General features: G+C 37.4%; 2 protein-coding genes across 3 annotated transcripts in view; both read right to left on the minus strand.

The window, feature by feature from the left end:
* LOC129723353 (palmitoyltransferase ZDHHC8) overlaps positions 1-6,562 on the minus strand; it is an 88,163-nt gene extending 81,601 nt beyond the window's left edge. For both annotated transcript variants that reach the window (XM_055677646.1, XM_055677570.1), the window contains exon 1: positions 5,588-6,562. In XM_055677646.1, coding sequence (XP_055533621.1) covers positions 5,588-5,679 — 92 coding nt within the window. In that variant the 5' untranslated portion in view covers positions 5,680-6,562. The remainder of the gene's footprint in view (positions 1-5,587) is intronic.
* A 5,622-nt stretch (positions 6,563-12,184) lies between these two features.
* On the minus strand, positions 12,185-13,486 carry LOC129729297 (nucleoporin Nup43). Its single transcript, XM_055687809.1, has 2 exons — positions 12,668-13,486; positions 12,185-12,613 (listed from the first exon to the last, which is right to left on the minus strand). The coding sequence occupies exons 1-2, from the start codon at positions 13,373-13,375 to the stop codon at positions 12,212-12,214; spliced, it is 1,110 nt and encodes a 369-aa protein (XP_055543784.1). The 5' UTR covers positions 13,376-13,486; the 3' UTR covers positions 12,185-12,211.
* Between the last annotated feature and the right edge of the window lie 5,176 nt (positions 13,487-18,662).

The raw sequence follows: 18,662 nt of genomic DNA on the forward strand, positions 1-18,662 counted from the left end.
TTTTTTTTAAGAATTTGTTAGTAGCTTAAGTATTTATGATAAATATTATTAAATATTGAGTATGTGTGTCCAATCACAAATGCTGACTTCTCAACACTGTTAGAAATTTGTAATTTTAATTGTTAGGATTGGTTTGCTTTCGCAATTAGGACTTATCATTCGTAGGGATTTAAACCTACTTGTCAAGAAAGGGAAGTAAACTTACAACTAACTTAATTGCTAACTTATTGGCTATAAAAAGAGCTTATCGTAGCAATTGAGGATTGCAACGATTTTTGTCGAAAATTGTTAATAATTTTATTTGACATAGCTTCTAATCTAAATCTAAATCTAAATCGAGTGTACCAAACCAAGAAGGACGCTTCATTATGAATCTTTTGGAGCGTTTTCTTCCTTGTTGAACAGCAACTTGACCAGATCGGTACAGCATAAAGCATTGCTGGTCTAAAAATTTGTTTGTAAATCAAAAGTTTGTTCTTTAAAAAAAGTTTAGAATTCCTGTTAATGAGAGGATATTAACATTTCGTATATTTGATGCCCATGGCTTGTATACTCTCAGTGCTCTTTGATAATAAGTTTTTATCGTAAACAAGCCCCAAGTACTTAACCTTGTCAGACCAACTTAAAATAACCCCATTCATCTTGACAACGTGATTATTGTTTTGCTTGAGGAAAGAAGCCCTAGTCTTATGCGGAAAAATTATCATTTGAGTTTCGGAAGCCTTGGGAGAGATTTTCTACTTTCGCAAGTAAGAAGAAAACATATATAAACTTTTCTGCAATCGACTGCAAATGACACGAAGACTTTTTTATTTTACGGAAATGCTTGTGTCATCGCAGAACAATTACTTGAGACCAATCGTGGAGGCAAATCAGGAAGATTCGGAGTGAATATGTTGTACAGGACTGGGCCCAAGACAGAACCTTGAGGCACACCTGCTCTGGCAGGAAATCTATCAGATTTTGAGTTCTGATAGACAACCTGCAGAGTTCGAACAGTAAGATAATTTTTCAAAATTTTGATTAGGAAAATTGGAAAATTGAAAGTTCCTAATTTCGCAATCAAACCTTTATGCCAAACACTGTCGAATGCTTTTTCTATGTCTAAAAGAGCAGCTACAGTGGAATAACCTTCAGATTTGTTTTTAAAAATTCTATTGTGCTCTCAGGGAGATGTTTGATTAATATGTTAGGAGCCCACATACCACGTGGACAGATTTTTAACGATTTTGACCCCCCCCCCCTCCGTGAACAACGGCCCATATAAATTCTAAACAAATTGTATGGACCGTGGACATTAGCCAACCCCCCCCCCCCAAAGCTGTCCACGTGGTATGTTGATGGCCCCTTAAAGATTCCATCGTCATCAGGTGCCTTCATATTTTTTTTTCTTCATCTATAATTTATTTGACACGGCACAAATACAATTTAATGTTTAACGGCGCCAATTATATCTGGTAGCTTACTTTCTAAAGTATCTTAATAACTAAAAGCAAATTTTTTATCCTCGTTGACTTTCATATTTTTGAAATTTTTAATAATTGATTTAATCTCATTCAAGTCTGTTTCAATTATTTCTGCAGGTAAAAAAATCTGGGAAGAAATTAAATCAAATTGACGTGTGACTTCACTTTCAATTGGACTCACAAAATTCAAATTTGAATTATGAAGACTCTCAAACTGCTGAGCAAGTCTTTGAGCCTTTTGTTCATTGGATACAAGAAAACGTTCACCATCTTTTAAAACTGGAACAGGCTTTGAAGGTTTCTTAAGAATCTTCGACAGCTTCCAAAATGGTTTTGAATATGGTTTCAATTTTTCAACTTTAGTCTCAAAATTTTGATTTCTCAGAAGAGTAAATCTATGTTTAATCTCTTTCTGTAAATCTTTATAAATAGTTTTAAAAACAGGGTCACGAGAACGTTGATATTGACGTCTGCGGAAATTTTTCAAACGAATCAGAAGTTAAAGATTTTCGTCAATTATTGGTGTATCAAATTTCACTTAAGCCTTTGGAACAGAATAATTCCTGGCATCAACAATTGCACATTTTAATGCTTCCAAAGCGGAATCAATATTTACTTCGTTTTGCAAATCAAGCTCATTATTAAAATTTCTCTCAATATGAGCTTTGTATCTTTCCCAATTAGCCTTGTTATAATTAAAAACAGAGCTCATAGGGTTTAAAACTGATTCATGTGATACAGGAAAAATTATTGGAAGATGGTCAGAATCAAAATCAGCATGTGTGATCAATTCACTACATACATGACTTTGATCTGTTAGCACCAAATCAATCGTTGATGGATTCCTTACAGAAGAAAAACATGTAGGACTATTCGGAGACAAAATAGAAAAGTATTCTCTGGAATTACTCTGAGAATTATTCCATGATCAATGTTTAGCGTAAAAATCGCCAATTATGAAAAATTTTGAACGGTTTCTGATGAGTTTTTGTAAATCACCTTTGAAATAATTTTTGTGCTCGCGTGTGCATTGCAATAGTTAATATGCTGCGGCAATAAATAGAATCCCACTTAGAATCGGCTAATAACTTTAGACTTTAACTTTAACCCTCTCTTTACCATGGTTGCTCTAGAGCACCACAACTTTGGATGTGTGTATCGTTACGAATTATTTAGCCATCTCGCTCAAATTTCGAAAATATATTCTTGCACACCTAACTTATGTTCCGGCAAAAAATTATCCCAAAATGTAGAGTCAATAATTTATTAGAATATCAAACATTTGAAAAAATGCCGTTTTTTTCTTCAAAAATAATTCAATATTTTCTATTGTTCATGAGCTATCACCATTCTATTGTTGATCCGTGCAAAAAATGTTTTCTTATCAATTAGGTGTCACAACACTCCTTAAAACTAATTGTAGTCATTTTTCTTATTTTAATCCAGTTTTATGAATGCTCAAACCTTGGTGCATCAGAGCACCACTGGGCGAATAACAACAAAAATGAAGTTGTTCCCAACACGTTTGAAAATTTAGAATTATCGTTCAAAGTGCTGTTTTCTAAAAAGTGACTGAAATAGCACATCGATGCCTTCAATACAATACCGACGTCGCGATAGGTGACTTGATGAAACCAGAATTACGTTGCTGGACTTTGTATCGAAATTGCAAACTGGCTCATTCAGCGTGGAAAACAAATTGTAAAGCGTAGAGGTCGACCCCTGAAACAGATGCCTGTAAAAAAATCTGAATTTCCGCTGAAAGCTCCCGAGTTGAACTCCAGATTAGATGGTGTTGCTCACTGGCCTGTAGCATGTGACGAGCGATCACGTTGTTACCATTGTGATTCTCGTAGCCATTTTACATATTTCTGTTGCTCGAAATGTGGAAGGCCGTTATGCCTTTTAAGAGACCGTAATTGCTTTACAGCATAGCATACATAAAATAAAATATTATTCCGTTCTTTTTTTTTACTTTTTATTAGATATCTAGACAAAATAAAGTTAGTTGTTGATTTTGTATTGTTTGTAAAATGTGACTCGTAAGACCCAGTGGTGCTCTAGAGCACCATTTTGGATTTGATTTTTTTTTCGTTCAAACCATAATTTGGGATAAAATAAGATGGGTTTTCGCTTTCGCTAAAAACCTATTTTTCGATTTTTGTTTGAGTAAAAACCTCGTGGTAAAGAAAGGGTTAAACTTTAACGTCAGAAACAAACGTTGAAAGTTCCTTTTTGAATATATTCAATTCAGAAGAAATAGTTACCACAACAGGTGGAACTTCCTCCTTTTTTGAAGAATTAACATTTTTTATAGTATCATTACTATTGACTTCCATTTCACCGGCTTCTTGCTCAGGCCAAATATCAAACATGTTATCACTGCAGCCACTCGAATTGTCCGAGAAAGAATGCCCTCTCTTTCTCCTCGTAGTGATGCGCGGTTTCTTTTTTCGCCCTGTCATTTCAGGTGATACGAAAAAAAAGTTAAAACAAATGCTAAATTCAAAAGTAGGTAGTCTTGATTTTTTTTATCATTTTCAGCATGTTCGGGACATATCCAAGTTAAGTAAAATCAATTAGGCCGTTACAAATTTTATTTTCATTTTATGTCACCCCTCCCTTCAAAAATCTTGAATATTAGAAGGGGAAGAAAGAAAAAAGCTCAAACCGTTTTGTTCATTTCATTGGTTTTCCGACAGCATAAATGATAATTAAGCAACAAACAAGTCAGGTGACAGCGAGAGTGTCGTCGAAAGGCAAGCAAAATAAATACTAATAATAATAAATTGTTATTTTTCAGCATTTATTTGAGTGCAAGTTACAAACGTCATAACTTGCACACAAACTTTGATCAAAGATATTTCTTTTTTTTTTCGTCTCGGTGTTATTTATTTTTTGCCACCCCCTTTGTTAACTTTGATAACCTTGGACATAGAAAGAATTCGAAATTTGTATCAGCCTTAATGTCTAATTATTTTTTGGTTTTCAACTTTTTACCCCTTTTCCCACAGAACTAAGTTCTGGTTACGCCACTGCATCATACAAGTAAAATAACAAAAGAAAATAATTATTTTTCGTTTGTTGATTGTAATTTTAAATAACTTCTTTGTTTGAGCTGTTGATAGAATAAACCTAAGTTTACACTCGTGTAAATGCAGTGAAGTTATATAATTAAAAAGTGAAGTGATTTGAAAGTGTAAACTTTTTTGTGATTCGATTATCCGTAGTGAAAAAAAATTCAATACTCCAGATAATCGCGTTCGACCTGTATAACTATTTCTACCGATTTTGAATAAAATTAGAAAAATTAGCCAGTGGATTAGTTGTTTCGAGAGGCCGCCGCCCCCGATGGCAGGTCGGCCACCGGGTGCGGGTTGGATGATACATCTTCGCAGTACGGATTTTTGAAGTATTGTTTTTAATCGAGCAACACTTGAAAGGACATTTCCTCACCTTACTCGCACAAGAGTAGGCAAAACAAGCACTGCATTTCTACAAATTTTTTTTAACATGAATAGCATATGAGAGTGCGTGAACTAAAATTTCTTTTTATCAGTGAATTAGTCTACTTTGTTCTGTAAAGTATGTCGGTATGTCTGAAGCAATTAGCTAGGCTGGATTTTAGACAAAATATCAAAAAAATCATGCGTGACAAAGTGAAATACCTTTGAAATTGATATGCATTCTGTTTGTGATTTACGTTTGAACAAACCAACACATGCTAGTTATTCACTGCATTCACGGAAAGACAAGTATGACTCAAATATAATCGCACGGCTTGACTTAAGCTCATTTGCGATAACAGTGTCAAGCACTGGAAGGCAGACGTACTTTTCGCTCAACCGAAAGAAAGAGAGGGCACATTAGTTCACTTGACTTGACTATGACGATAATCGCAAGCATATCAGGCTGGATCGATTACACGAAATCAAGTTAACACTAGAGGACATTACCTTCTGCTATCTTCCCAGCACCCAGAGACTAGCAGGCAGGACGGTATTAAGCTAAAAAAAAATCTATGTAGGTATGTGCAGCACAAAGGTTACTGATAAGCAGTTCAACACATGTGTCGCCAAGTAAACCCATCGGAACGGGGCATTGATGATTGTGTTACTTACGGATAGTAGAAAAACAGGAACGTCGTGCCCAACAGCAGCGCCCAAGCGAAGGTCGCTGGAATATATCTGGTTTTAACATCACATTTCGGCATCGTCTGCCTTTGTTACTGCTGCTTCTACTTATTGCTAAGATTTATTCTTCCAAGGTTGTCAAATAAACCTTGAGAAACTTCACAATTTACAACTCGTAGATTCGCTCTTCAACAAATTGCCGTTACTATATTTTTTTCTTCTCTAGCTTTTATATATATTTTTCATGAAAGCTCCATGCTGCTTATTTTTGCACGATTTTTTCCACTAACAAATCCCAGATTTTTCGCAGACTGCTCTTCTTTTTTCTCGTAAAACTATCAACACTCATGAAGTTGCACTAGTATTCTCGGCCATTTCGTGACCCAGCAGTACTTTTTTCTCAAAACATTTCCGTATTTTAAAATGCAAAAATAAGGAATACTTTTTTCTGAGCCCAGTCGCCTTTTTCTTCTTCCTGCGCTCCACCTCTGCCCGTGTTAGTGTGGACTTTTTTCCTCCTCTGCAACCACCTTTTCCAGCAGCGTTCCACTCGACAAGACTAGAGTGCCTCCAGGGCTTCAACCACTAACAACACTCCACTGCAAAATACCACAGCACGCAAAGAAAAATCCTTAACATAAAAACTCAATAAACCGAAACCGCTGCATGCCTTGGCACAGAAGATTTGGCCACTTTTCATACACAACCGCGACTCGACGGAAACTTTTCCACTGTTGTTTTGGCAATTTCAAAACCCTTCGCACACGCAACAAGCCAAGATGAGCCAGAATTCGATCACTACATTCTAAAAGACGGCTCTCGGCTGTGCCAATCAAATTTTATCGCAATCGCGTTCGTTCGTCGTCGTATCGAAGTGTCGACCGAGAAAAAAAAGCTAGCTGAACTGAACCTTCACCGTCGCCTTGCTGCGAACCTTTTTTCCCATGATGGCTGACTGACAGCGAGAGGATGACTGCTCGCACCACTACACACGCAGGAAAAAATGATAAACAGTCAAAAATGACAGCTGTGCGTGTTCGAAGTTTCAGACGTTTTCGAATAGGTAATTTTAAAACACGCCATTTTCGGTACTGACAAACGAACAGGGCCTAACTATTAGTGCAGTTATTGCTGGTAAAGTTGAAATCTAGAATACAGCGGAAAATAAAAATGACAACCGCAGCTGCCAAATTAAGAACACTGATAGAAAACATAACAAAGTAATTAGTAGAGTTTCATCTCTTTACTAAAATACCGCATATTTATGTTTACAAAAAATGTTTGAGATAACACATAAATAAAAAATAGGAATGATTTCTAGAGAAACATTTCAAAAGGTCCTATCTGCTTTTACCGATCTTTTGATCGATCACTTTCATTCAATTACCACAACTTAATAAACACCTTTTCCGGCACGTAATTTGCACAAGTTGATAGCGGAGGGATCACTTTAGCCTTCTGAACGAAAACCACATTCGGGAGAGTTACTAAAGCTGAGCCATTACCAAAATGAAATTACGCTTCGGAAAAACGATGAAAGCAGATAGGACCTTTTGAAATGTTTGTCGAGATTTAATTTAAAATTTAATATAATCATCATGCAACATAACCATTTCATATTTACGTTCAATCCGATAAAAAAAAAACAAAACAATATCACACGCTTAGCCTTGGGGCTAATAGCGGTCTCGATCAACTAGATTATAGTTGAGAGAATTCGTTATTCATATTGTTTTTGGCACATTTTACATGTGTAGGATAAGTGCAACGATACACCGTGCCTCAGCGCTGGGTCGAGAAAATTTCCAGCTCGAAAAGTTCCTTAACTCGATCCCGGTATCACACCGTGTGGGAGAGCTAGCCGACCGACATCGCTAACCACAGAGCCACAGGGACCAGTTCTGTTTGACCATTGCACAATGGTCCAGAAACCAAATTTAGGGGGAACTTTGGGTCTAGAGCTCTATAGCAACATTTTAGAGAAAAACTTTCTTCTACAAAGTTTCATTATCAAAAATTAGGGTGACCAACATTTTCAATGCAAAAAAGTATCTAACTTTTTTATCTTTGTAGATAGGAGAAAAATTTGTTCTACAATGTTATAGTTCCATTAATTTTAAGTAACTTTGTAAAAAAAAAGTTTCTCTCTATCTTTGAAAACAACCGATTTATATTGAAAAAACACATTTCACGCTCTAACTTTTTTATTTCAAGATTCATCTCAAAACTGTCTTCGAACGACTTACAGAGCTTTTTAAGAGAAACAATTTGCAATGCTGACATCGTAAATATCTCAATTTTACTCAAAGTTATTAATATTTTTCAAAAAATATGCGTTTTTCATTTGTATGTCATTCTTTTTGGGACAAACATAAAAAATATCTCTTGGTCTCATTTTGAAGGGCATACTTGACTCTATAAATGGAGGAATTTTTAAAACTATGTTATTTTTTAAATTTGAGTAAATTCAATTTAAAAACAAGACGAAAATTTCAATAATTTTATACATTATGCATAAAAGTGCACCCAGAATTTTTTTGGTATTTTTTCTTATAACTAGACGTAATTACCTTTAATTTGATCCAAAAAGATCGAAAATCGATCAACTGGTTCAAAAGTTATGATTTTTTTTAAATAAAATACATCGAATATAGCCGTTTTTTATGGTCAACCTATTTCGGAGCTAGTTCCCTTAACAACCCAACGAAACAATACGGGTTTGATTATTTTCAACATAGATGCATCCCTGCGACTTTGAGCACAATTGAAGCACTTTGCGTGACCAACTTCGAAATAGGGTGACCATAAAAAACGACTGTGTTCAATTTCAATATTTTTGGATCAAATTAAAGGTAATTATTCCTAGTTATGATAAAAAATACCCAAAAAGAAATCTGGGTGTTTTTATATGCATAATGTATAAAATTATTGAAATTTTTGTCTTGTTTTAAAATTGAATTTACTAATGCTGAAAATAGAACCCACCGTCGGAAGAAGCGCGAGTACGAGGAGCAGGTGCTCGCCAGCGCAGAGGACAGCTATGCTCAAAACGACATGCGGAGATTCTATAGAACTGTCAACAGAGTCAGAAGCAGGAATTTCCCGGTGCCGGTCATGTGTAATGACAAGGACGGCTACCTGCTTACTGATAAACCGACGGTTGCAGCCAGGTGGAAGGAGCATTTTCAGGCGCTATTGAACGGTGAGGTACCGGATGAGCAGGGCAGGAACAGGATGACGATTATGAGTGACGAACAAGCTGTGGAGCCACCAACACAGGAGGAGGTGAAAAAGGCGATTAATGAGCTGAAAAACGGCAAGGCCGCTGGTAAGGACGGTATCCCGGCCGAACTTCTAAAAGCGGGAAGCGAGCGGCTGTACTATGCGGTCCACCAGATAATACTAAGAATCTGGGCGGACGAACAAATGCCGAACGACTGGTTGGAAGGCCTCATATGCCCTATCTATAAGAAGGGCCATCGATTGGATTGTGGCAACTATCGAGGGATAACGTTGCTCAACTCCGCATATAAAGTGCTCTCCCGTATCCTGTTCTTCAGATTGAGACCGCTAGCGGAATCTTTTGTTGGCGAATACCAGGCTGGTTTCCGACAAGGGCGTTCCACGACGGATCAAATTTTCACCCTGCGACAGATCCTCGATAAGTTCCGGGAGTACAACTTATCAACTCACCATCTTTTTGTGGACTTCAGGGCGGCATACGACTCAGTGAAAAGAAACGAGCTGTGGCAGATCATGCTGGAACACGGTTTCCCCGCGAAACTAATAAAGCTGAGTCGTATGACACTGGAGGGATCAAAATCGTGCGTGCGGATAGCTGGCGAGACATCAGCCGCGTTCGTAACGTTGGATGGACTGAAGCAGGGGGATGCGCTCTCCAACCTACTGTTTAACATCGCTCTTGAGGGTGCAGTACGAAGAGCAAACGTCGAAAGAAACGGTACGATCATCACAAAATCTCACATGCTTCTTGGCTTTGCGGACGACGTCGATATCATCGGTATCAACCGTAAGGCCGTGGAGGAGGCCTTCGTACCTTTTAAGAGAGAAGCAGCGAGATTGGGACTTGTCATTAACTCTGCCAAAACGAAGTACATGGTAGCTGGCAGAGAGCGTGGGAGTCCCCGTGGTGTTGGTGCTGAGGTGGAGATAGATGGGGAACGATTTGAAGTGGTTGACGAATTCGTTTATCTTGGTACGCTTGTGACATGTGACAACGATATGAGCCGTGAAGTGAAACAACGAGTTGCAGCTGCGAACAGGGCTTTCTACGGACTGCGTAACCAGCTAAGGTCCCGTAGTTTGCAAACTCGCACAAAACTAGCGCTGTATAGGACGCTGATACTCCCGGTGGCCCTTTACGGACATGAAGCATGGACGCTGAAGGAAGCTGATCGACGAGTGCTCGGAGTTTTTGAGCGTAAAATTCTGCGATCGATACTTCGCGGTAAACTGGAAGACGGAGTGTGGCGCAGACGCATGAATCACGAGTTGTACCAGGTATACAAACATGCTGATATAGTGAATGTAATACAGCGGGGCAGGCTGCAGTGGGCTGGACATGTAGCCAGGATGCCTGACGAGAGAGCCGCCAAAACTATCTTCAGTAGAGAACCAGGAAGAGGCCGTCGACTCCGTGGTAGGCCTCGCACGCGGTGGATGTGCGCGGTGGAAGAAGATGCACGATCTGCTGGTGTACGGGGAGACTGGAGAACGGCTGCTCAAGACAGAAGAAGATGGACATCTCTAATTCGTTCGGCCCTGGACCGGTGAACGGTCCGTTAGCCAAAAAAGTAAGTAAGTAAGTATGCCCTTCAAAATGAGACCAAGAGATATTTTTTATGCTTGCCCCAGAAAGAATGACATACAAATGAAAAACGCATGTTTTTTGATGAAAAATATTAATAACTTTGAGTAAAATTGAGATATTTACGATGTCAGTATTGCAAATTGTTTCTCTTAAAAAGCTCTAGAAGTCGTTCGAAGACAGTTTTGAGATGAATCTCGAAAGAAAAAGTTAGAGCGTCAAATGTGTTTTTTCAATATAAATCGGTTGTTTTCAAGGATAGAGAAAAACTTTTTTACAAATTTAATTAGAATTAATGGAGCTATAACATTGTAGTACAAATTTTTCTCCTATCTACAAAGATAAAATAGTTAGATACTTTTTTGCATTGAAAATGTTGGTCACCCTAATTTTTGATAATTTTTCAATAAGCGCTTTATCATATGTAACAACTTTGTAGAAGAAAGTTTTTCTCTAAAATGTGGCTATAGAGCTCTAGACCCAAATTTCCCCCTAAATTTGGTTTCTGGACCATTGTGCATTGGTCAAAGAGTGTAATACAGGGCTTACTCTTCTTACTCACTCACCTCGATGATCCCTGTCATATTTTTCGTAAGTGATGCCTTTCACTCGGAGAAAACTTGAATGTTTTTAATGCTTTTTATCAGCATTATGTACAATTCCTCCTGCAAGCGATAGTTTTACCGCCTGAGGGTTACCGGAGAATCTGCATCTTTAATATCCTCAAAATCAAACGTGCCATCCCTCAATGATTATGATTCATTCATTGACCCATCTGAATTGTACTCTCCGCATAAGCAATATGCCTCAACAGGTATGTTCCAAACTTAATCCAGAACGGAATCAAAAGTAGAAATAAGCTTACACTATTTACATCCGACATTGAGCAGCGTTATGCTATTCTTATGCTTCACGCAAACCCGTATCAACTAGTTTTAGATCTTTTGTTAATTAATATAAGTGATGATCCAAGTCGATCTCTTAAAACACCCGTATTTGTACTTGATTTATTCAAAATTCACTTGGATATATTTAAGATTATAACAGGTGACATCATAAAAAAAACACAAATCAAAACAACGAAACATGTTGTTCAGCAAGCCTGATGATAAATTTTAACGGACTCGGGGTTTGGTTCCCAAAGTGGATGCAAATCTATACCCAGTTGTCTCCCCTTAGGGTGATATGGCCTCGATAGCACGAATCGCCTGATATCAGGTGATATGCGGTGTAGTGTGAACGGGGTGTTAGCTAAAGGCCCTAACTCTAGGGCTTTAGTATTAGCTTTGACCTGTTTTTGTTTCCTTCTCTTTCAGTTACCAAAGCAAATGTCAAATGATATCAGCTCACTGTAAAGTGAACGCTCGAAGTGATATCCGATATCATTTGACGATATCCGGCGTAGTCTGAACAAGGCATAACAGTCTCCTCCCTAGCTGCGACTAGCTTGTTATAGGCCAATTCAACTGACGATATAAATTTATTGAAAAATGGCTTACAAAAACAATAGGTCGTTTGAAATTCTTGTAGGTAAACCACCATTATAAAATTTTAGAGAATATTTGAGAATATATTGAAAATTTAAAGACATGATTTAGCAATAATGTACTTTCTGAGATCGTCGGACTTAATCAATCGAACAAGAAATTTCATTTAAAGTTGCAACCTTTTTTAAATTTCCGTAAAACTTAATTCAAACGCTTAAAAAAATACTAGCGTAATTTTCAACGGACAATGGACAAAACAATCATAAGGCATTTTTGATAAGCAAGGCATGGACATGTTTAATTCAAGTTATCTATTAAATAAATAGCTTCGTTGTCCCCACCGCATATTACCTTCGCCCGACAGGAATCGAATGAATTGATGGCTTTTCTAATTCCACTCAGCAGTGACGTGACGCTGATTTTGCTTTTGGCGCGCTCCCCATTCAACCACGGATTGTTAGTCTCCGTGGAATCTAGTCCTGCGCTGCCAGCGATAGATGACGAAGCCGCCGGCAGGGAGTTTTGATTCCACTGCCACAATTCTCCACCTTCGGACGCGGAAAACAGGCGTGAAGGTTCAGTTCTGTGGAAAGCCAGTTCCGTTATAGCGTGGTCGTGAGCCTTTAAATAGGAAGCTGGAAACTGCTTCTGCCGTAGATCCCAAACGGTTATTGAACCTTCTTCGCTGCCCGCTAGAATCTAAAATAAGTTACGTTGCATTATAGTTATTCAGATCTAGGTGATTTTACATACAATATGTCGCTGCGTCGGATGGTAAGCTAGACAGGTGACTGAATTTGATCTTTTCTCATCTTCACATGAAATCGCAAAGCTACCCGTAGGCATATCGCTCTCAGCTCTTATATCGAAGCATTTAATTATTCCAAGCCTGTTTCCTGTCAGCACCTCTTTCGGATTCAGGAAAGCGACACAGCTTAAGGTACAATTATCAGCATTTGAAACACTCCGAATGACCTTCTGTCCTACAGTGGACAAAATATTTAACCGACCATCTTCTCCTACCGTAGCGACATCCGCATCATGCACGGAAAGAGCCGTACAAGGTGCTTCGTTCAAGCTGCTAAATGTGTCGAATTGATGCAACTTGTCGTACCGATGTCGTTCTTGCAGGTTGTCCTCATCGCGATCCCGGTCGATACTGATCAAACTGACGTATCCTTCCGTGTTGGACACTACCACATGACGTTCATCCACAAATTCCAACCCGCTGATGTCTCCTGCGAAGCATATTTCTGCCGTACATCGCGGAATAAATTCGTGTTCGTCATCGTTAGCATAATCGTTCCGGAATAGTTTCCAAGCCTTCACATTGTTCACATCGAGATCCCAGCTGGTAGTGATGAACGAGTTTGACTCGTCGTACTGCTCCGGAACCCAGCGCACGCGTGACACTTTCTCGGAGATAAATGTGCTGCTTACTTTGCTTGTGTCCGTTAACATTTTATGTAGGTTGATTTATCAACTTTTCATTTACTAGATTAGAATTGCAATAAACAAACCGCGAGATGCCGACCGAGAAAATCTGTGAGAATGCGCACTGTCAAGTTCATCCCCAAAACTCACCACTGAAGAGCGAATTGCAGTGGTTAATACTAGCAATACTCAGAGGGAGAGATATGCGAAGAGAGTGTTGTGAGCAGCGTTGCCAGGTCATTTTTTCAAAAATCTGGAAAAGGCAAAATAAAAATCTGGCAGTCATTTCGTGGGGTGAAAGGTTAATTTTTCGGATAAAAGTCTTGGGGTACGCAAAATTTGAGGTGACAAAATTGCAAAATTTCGCGCCAAAATTGAAGTGATGACCTTTTTGCGGAACAGAGAAAACAAAATCTGGATAAAATCTGGATCATCCATGAAAAATCTGGATAATTGGACATCAAAGCTGTCTACCTGGATACATGTTCAAAAATCTGGATAATCCAGCTAAATCTGGATACCTGGCAACGTTGGTTGTGAGCCAAACGAACATGTCAAAATTCGAGCCAAACGAACAAGAAAGGTAACACATTGGAAGGTATTGCAATAAGGTTCTATAAAGAATATATTTATTTTCACCCTCTGAGGATCTCTAGTTAATACCGTGATGCGAGCGAGCAAAGTATATATAATCAGGTATTATTTGCTGCGTTTGTTAAGAATGTGCTCCCGAAATGGAACTTTTTTTTTTTGTAAACTCAAAAACATGTGCATGTGTGCCACGACATATTCTCTGAATTCTTTCAACTCCTCGTCCCAAGTATGATGACAGTTCTACAAGGTATGCTACATTTTTGTCTATCCACGCACACAAACAAATCTCGTTATGAAAAATTTCGCGTTTTGTATGGAATTCAGAACATTTTTGGAAATTTCTCGTTTTATGTTGTTTTATATCTGATTTTTTTGGTTGGAGAGTGAATCTCCAGTTGAAACACACTAGAAATTGATATTAATTTAGATTTAGTGTGAAAAATTGCGACAATATGTCGATATAAAATATATAAAAATGCTATATTTTTAATAGTTGGAGCATAGTCTTAGTCATTGTCATAGCTCATGACTTTTGTTACTGTATGAATCATAAGCGACTCTATTTAGAAGCGCTATTAGGCTACAATAAGAAAACGAAAAGTGCAAAAAGGTTACCGGCAAATTGATGAAAAACAGCATATTTTACTTAAAACGTAGCATGTTTATGTATTCCCCACAAATAAAACATGTTTCAACATCATTTCTATAACTTTTCAGGAAAGTATGTTTTATAAGTTCAGTTTAAAATGCAAAATCATTTCAAATTTCATACAAAATTGGAAAAAGTTCATAACGATCACTAATACTAATGCATCGACGTGAATAGCATACCTTGTAGAACTGTCATCATACTTGGCTCCTCGTCATGCTAAATGGTAAAGTAAAGTGTGATGTCGCTACCGTCGCTAAACAGCCTGTATGTTCATCAATTCGGGTTATTCGCGTTGAAAGAGATTTCGAAGGCTGTTCGCACCTACGTGAACTCTCATATGCAATTGTCAAAATGTGCGTGATTACGAAAGCAAAAATATTTCCTTCCTTGTCTTTCGCATGCAAAAACCAAACAAATATCAGCAACACCGTCAACGCGAATGTAGGTATTTTTCAGGGGGGATCTATCTGTCAAAAATCGTGTAACCAACATATTCGGCAACATGGTGTTTGTTTTGGTTTTTGTTCCTTTTGGTCATGAAATTGATCGATGTGAAATATTATAGAATTGGAATGTTTTTCATCGAAACTCGAGAAACCGCGGAAAACTTTCATGAATGTTGTTTAGCTATTCACATTTTCCATTATTGTTCATAGTTACAAACATCATGGACCAACAAACGTCATGGACCAACAAACGTCATGGACCAGAGTTGATCTGCGATAACACACACATATATGAAATTTGACAGCAGTGAATCCCCTCTGGTATTTTTAACTTCCTTTGGAGTTTTGTTGACAACTCTGCTTATGTCAGTTTAAAGTATCATAGACACCACCAAGCAATATTTAACGAACATTAGCACCATTGCAATGTATAAGAGTGTGCGTAGAACTCACCTTTGTTTATTTCGAGATTCTTAGGCTACTGACATACTGAGGCGTCAAATGAAGCGAAGCGTTGAGCGTTTGAGAAGCGGAATAAACAGAAGCGTTGGGTGAAGCTTCCTATGACATACTGGAGCGAGCGTCGCAAATGCGTTGTGTTGTCATATTCCTAGATTCCAGTAGTGGTTTTGTTTGAAAGAAATATGAATTCGTCCAATGAAGATTTTTTTGCTTCTTCAAGCACGGTAAATTACGTTTTTAGTAAACATAGAGATTTTTTTATGAAATAAAATAATATTACTGAAGTGAGTTGCGCTACAGACGTAGTAAAAAATTTAAGAAATTATTCTAAATTTCAAACCCGTTGACCCCGAGCAACGTTCAACTAGTTTATAATATCTGTTAGGATTTGAATAACCCATGTGAGCACAGCTAGTTACTCAGCGGCTTGCATTTTCGTGACCAAAGAAGTTCAGCATGCTAGATTTCTGGCCATTCAAATCAAAACTCGGCAATATCAATCAATAATATCAGTGCTGTTTTCTCGGCGACCTGAAAATTTTTCCCGATAGTATTTTCTATCCTACTTTTTTTCTTTTTTAAGATTTAAGACCAAAATAAAGCAAATATTAAGTACCTGGCGAAATCAGGTTTAGTCTGAACATGGATTTACTGCACAACCCCTTTTCTAAACATTTTAACATTTTCTAAACGAAAATGTATTTTATTAGCTTTTTTCAATTACCAAAGCAAATATAAAGCACCTGGCGATAAAAGATTTAGTCTGAATATGGTATTACCGCGTACATTTAAGCGCGTCAAAACACTACTCGTTCTGTTTCGCCGCCTCTATCGACGCGTCTTTGCCGCTCCAGTAGGACCGGTTTGAGCGTTTCATATAGACGTTCGAGGAAGTAGCTCTGACGCTTTTTGATACGCTTCATTTGACGCCTCAGTATGTCATTAGCCTTACAGCAAAAATAAATCTTACAGCTAACCGAGCAGCTAACAAAGAAAATCATCTCACTTACACAATTCAAGAGGTTCGCGTGTTTCGAACACGCATTATAGCGTAGCGTTATAACGCAAATCAACGACTGTTATGTAATGTCTGTGAGTTTTACCACATACATACATGTGGTTTTACCTTAGTTTCGTAAAATTTTACCCATATTTGCATGACTTTACATGCACCGGAATCCGTATAACTTTGTACCTTACAGTCTGTGAAACTGTCAAATTGGAAATTTGGCGGCCATGCTGCTGCTGATTTGTTTTAATTGTTGTTGTGAGTAAACATATGCTATTTATAATACGGAAAGTGTTAATTTAGAGTTGCTGAACAGGATGTACGAGTCTGACACATTACGTAAGTAATCTGAATAAACCTTTTCGTTCGATTTCAGGCGGTATCGGCAGGTTTAGTAGGTGCGTTCTGTATTTTTTCTTTTTCCTTGTACATTTTTACAGTTAATAATAATAATAATAATAATTGTTATAATTTATTAAAATTCATCTGACTAAGTGTGTGTCTTAATGAAAAACTTAATACTAGAACAATGTCAATAAATAATCACAAAAGGTTACCTAACGCGAATTCTGTTTTTAAAAGCTGTGCCAGTTATATTAAAATCGTACGCATCTGCTACTGTGTTAAAGCTTGTACATTTTTACAGTTTTACAAACTGTTCGGTAATTTTTGGAACACCGAAGATTTCACCGAACGATCAGCTGCTGAGATTCCGATAAAATTTAACCGAGTTCAGTGTTTTTCACAGGTGTGTAAGGATGAATCCAAATTTTAAAACCATGTAAATAAACCTTCTGAACTGCCGAAGAAGTGAAGTGACGAATGAGTTAGTGCCACTCGATGAAAAAAACATAAACAAATCGATGTTTTGTTTGCAATACTATGTTTTTAGCAGCTGGACAATAATTCAGTAGAACACTTATTATATGTTTTAAAATCGGTTCTAAATAAGTTTTTCATCCATTACCAGGAACCGGGAGAAGCTACTGAACACAATCGACCAAAAATGGCAAAAAGTAATAAAAATTCGAAACAATGAAATGCAATGATTAATACAATTTGGAAGAAACAAAAGCAACTTTACATGGCTTTACACGTTTACTAGTGTGCGTAGGTGAAAAGTTACTCCCGCATAATCAATAACTATAAAACGTGCCTAACACTTAGTTCGGGATATAGTCCCGACTGTATGCATACCCATGGGATATCGTTAAACCATATGTATTATCATCCGTTTATGGTTATTGATTATGCGGGCTCCTATCTCTATTGAAAATCTTGGGAGTGCCTGAGATTTAAACTGGTGGAATATAATACCCCAAAAACTACATCTACTTTGGCATGATGTGTAAACACTATTCGGGTTATTCGTGTTGAAAGAGATTTTGAAGGCTGTCCGCAGCTATGTGAACACTCATATGTAATTGTCAAAATGTGCGTGATGACAAAAGCAAAAATTTTTCCTTCCTTTTTCGCATGCAAAAACCAAACAAATATCAGCAACACCGTCAACGCGACATCCACAGTATCCACACGTGCATCCACAGTATCCACACATATTCAAGCTATGCAAGTATGATGACAGTTCTACAAGGTATGCTACATTTTTGTCTATCCACGCACACAAACAAATCTCGTTATGTAAAATTTCGCGTTTTGTATGGAATTCAGAACATTTTTGGAAATTTCTCGTTTTATGTTGTTTTATATCTGATTTTTTTGGTGAAAAGAGTGAATCTCCAGTTGAAACACACTAGAAATTGATATTAATTTAGATTTAGTGTGAAAAATTGCGACAATATGTCGAAATAAAATATAGAAAAATGCTATATTTCTAATGGTTAAAGCATAATCTTAGTCATTGTCATAGCTCATGACTTTTGTTACTGTATGAAACATAAGCGACTCTATTTAGAAGCGCTATTAGAGTACAAGAAAAAAACGAAAAGTGCAAAAAGGTTACCGGCAAATTGATGAAAACTAGCATATTTTACCTAAACCGCAGCATGTTTATGTATTCCCCACAAATAAAACATGTTTCAACATCATTTCTATAACTTTTCAGGAAAGTATGTTTTATAAGTTTAGTTTAAAATGCAAAATCATTTCAAATTTCATACAAAATTGGAAAAAGTTCATAACGATCACTAA

The sequence above is a fragment of the Wyeomyia smithii genome, chromosome 1 (assembly GCF_029784165.1).
Source record: "Wyeomyia smithii strain HCP4-BCI-WySm-NY-G18 chromosome 1, ASM2978416v1, whole genome shotgun sequence".
NCBI classification, from domain to species: Eukaryota; Metazoa; Arthropoda; class Insecta; order Diptera; family Culicidae; genus Wyeomyia; species Wyeomyia smithii.

Excerpts from the sequence above, each read along its gene's own strand:
- LOC129729297 (XM_055687809.1), bottom strand. The coding sequence starts at position 13,375 with ATGTTAACGGACACAAGCAAAGTAAGCAGCACATTTATCTCCGAGAAA. Across the intron at positions 12,614-12,667 it reads ATCCGACGCAGCGACATATT|ATTCTAGCGGGCAGCGAAGA; the intron begins GTATGTAAAATC and ends AACTTATTTTAG.